This window comes from Taudactylus pleione, unplaced genomic scaffold (assembly GCF_031769625.1).
Source record: "Taudactylus pleione unplaced genomic scaffold, aTauple2 ptg002295l, whole genome shotgun sequence".
NCBI classification, from domain to species: Eukaryota; Metazoa; Chordata; class Amphibia; order Anura; family Myobatrachidae; genus Taudactylus; species Taudactylus pleione.
Window position 1 is genome coordinate 197,367 of NW_028286686.1, and position 2,634 is coordinate 200,000.

A 2,634-nucleotide genomic window follows, 5' to 3' on the forward strand; every position below is an offset into this window, starting at 1 on the left:
TGTTATCACATTCAGACAAATCTTCTGATACTTCTAGCTCCCTGCCAGTTTGTTCTTTGGGAAACCCAGGGCCACCTGCTGCTACAGTAGGGGGGGGGTTGAAGTTATTTTCACTTTTGACCTCAAAATGACAGCTGGTGTTCACCTCCATCTGGGGCACCCAAATCCAGTCTTGTTTCATGTATTTTTTTTTTATCGTTATATGGGCTGTGGGCCTAGGGGCACTGCTTACAGTATTTCACCACCAGGCTTAATTATAATACAAATTCGTTATTAATACATTGTTAGGCTGGTTAGTTAGGGCATATATTAATGTGGAGAAGTGGATTAGTGTGACACTGTTAGAGCAGGAAAGGGCCCTGCACAGCGTATTCTCTCTCCTACAGTACAGGGTGTGTGGGATCGAGCAGGATGAAGAACAAGAGCATCTCCGGTGAGAACCTGTGTGTCTGTCTTTTACTGTCTGTTTGTCTTTGCCTATCCTCCTTTCTTCAGGGCATACAGTAGACCTTGCACTCCGATGCGAGGTAGAGTCTGCACCTGGTATAGGTGAAACTCTGGATCTGAGGCCAAAAGTGCCAGTGATGATTTTAACTTAAAAGCCTAATCTTTTTGTGTAGTCCTTGGTCCGGTTGGGCGTATCGGTCGGCATTGAGGAAGGACTGTTCTCACATCATCTCCTTCCTCCTAGGTACTGTACAGTAGTCATGTCCGTGTCCAGCTTGGATTTCCAGGGCCATATGAGCAACATATGGGCTGATGGTGAGACGCATGCTATGGAAGTACACCTGCACGGCAGCAGGCACCACACCCCTCTTAGAAATGCACTGTTGAATAAAGACTTTGTAAAAAAAAAAAGTAATGCAGGGCCGAAACTAGGATATCTGTCACCTGGTGCAAGGTACTGTAGAAATTTTGCACCCCCTCCCTTCCCTTCCAAAATCCAGGTGGATTTTGTTCTTGCTCCTCCATAAGGCAGTGCACTAGTCAAACGTCCCTGGTATGGTGACTTACATTATTCCACACACAATAATTCCCATTACACATTATGCCACACACTTTAATGCCTATTACCAAAGTGCCACTTACTGTACATATTTGCTTGACACCATTGTATGCCCCACAGTAAGCCTTCTAATTACTTTAAAATTACCTGCTCATTGCCTGGGGGATTTCATGCTCATTGCCAGGGGGTTTCACAGGAGAAGATGCAGCTTTCAGCATCTTCTCCTGGCACTTCTGCTGGCCTAACAGACACTAGAGGCCCAGTAAGGACCTCTAGCATGTCTCCTCCTTGGTGGTGGCCATTTTTGGATGGCCGTTTTCTGACTCTCCAGCCCCCAAGCCACCGTGAGTCATCCCTTTTTCATCCCCTGCATTCTGGCACCCGGTGCACCTCTAGCCACCACCCCCTATTTGCGGCCCAGAGTAATGTATGTACAGTACTGCACTGATTCCCAACCATGGTCCTCAAGGCACACCAACAGTCCTGTTATTAGTGATATCCATGCTTAAGCACAGATGATTCAATCAAAGTAAGTGAGGTACTAATTAAGTCACCTAGGCTCAAGTATGGCTATTCTTAAAACATGGACTGTTAGTGTGCCTTGAGGACCATGGTTGGGAAAATCTGCAGTACTGTATAATGTACAGTATAAATTTTAATTCATAAATTTGCCTGTGGCCTCTTTTTTCCAATTTTTACTGTTGACGTGTATTTATTTAGTTAAAGCTTAGACAGAGATAAAATTGTAGATAAATAGCACAAACCAATCAGATCCTAACTGTCACTTTACAGGCTGTGTTTGAAAAATGATAGTTACTGTAGTAGCTAATTGGTTGGTGCTACTGTATTTACAGTTTCTCCAATTTTATCTCTCTCCAAGCTTTATTAAATCACCCCTTAAGAGTGTGGTGTGCAATTAATAAAAGTACTGAATGGGTGACTTACTGTACTGTATTTTCTTACCGTATTGTTGCTACAGTATCAATAAATTTAAATACAGTATACTGTACTTTATGCACAGAACCAAGAAAAGACAGAACACGTTGTACTGTATATAAATAAACATTTTAATAAAAGTCAAAAATAAACAAAAATAAAGTAAACAAAAAATTAAAAAGTAAATCAACCAAGTGGTGGGCCATCTGGCGATACAGCCCTAAAAAAAAATATTATTTGTTCTGTAGGGAGAAAAAAAAGGGTACAGTATTACAACACTAATATACAATATTGTACAATGTTGACACTACTGTAAATACTGTACTCTACTGTACCTCGAGTCAGGCATGGTCCCTGCCTCCCTTGGGGTCCCTGATGGAAGACTGTATTGGAAAAAAATATATTCACATTAACAGTGCTGTATTTACCTTTATATAGTATGGTGCTACTGTACATGGTTTGGCTACTGTAGCTCCTAACAAAGTATTGTACAGTACATAAATGAACAAAAAAATACAATGGCTACAGTACTGTACACTAAAATATTGTACAATGCAGGAAAAGTACTGCACAGTCTAAACATTGCTAAACCAAAGGTCATTATACTGACTGAAGCTTCAGGCTGGCAGACAGAGGGATACTTTAGGTGCGGAGTAGATACAGTACAGTAACCTCCCACAATTTAATGACTA

General features: G+C 41.5%; 1 protein-coding gene across 1 annotated transcript in view; it reads right to left on the reverse strand.

The window, feature by feature from the left end:
* Positions 1–2,128: 2,128 nt before the first annotated feature.
* LOC148431396 (uncharacterized) overlaps positions 2,129–2,634 on the reverse strand; it is a gene marked incomplete at its 5' end in the record, with an annotated part of 6,679 nt that continues 6,173 nt past the window's right edge. Inside the window, 2 exons of the mRNA XM_088466025.1 lie at positions 2,129–2,184; positions 2,278–2,325. Coding sequence (XP_088322151.1) covers positions 2,129–2,184; positions 2,278–2,325 — 104 coding nt within the window. The remainder of the gene's footprint in view (positions 2,185–2,277; positions 2,326–2,634) is intronic.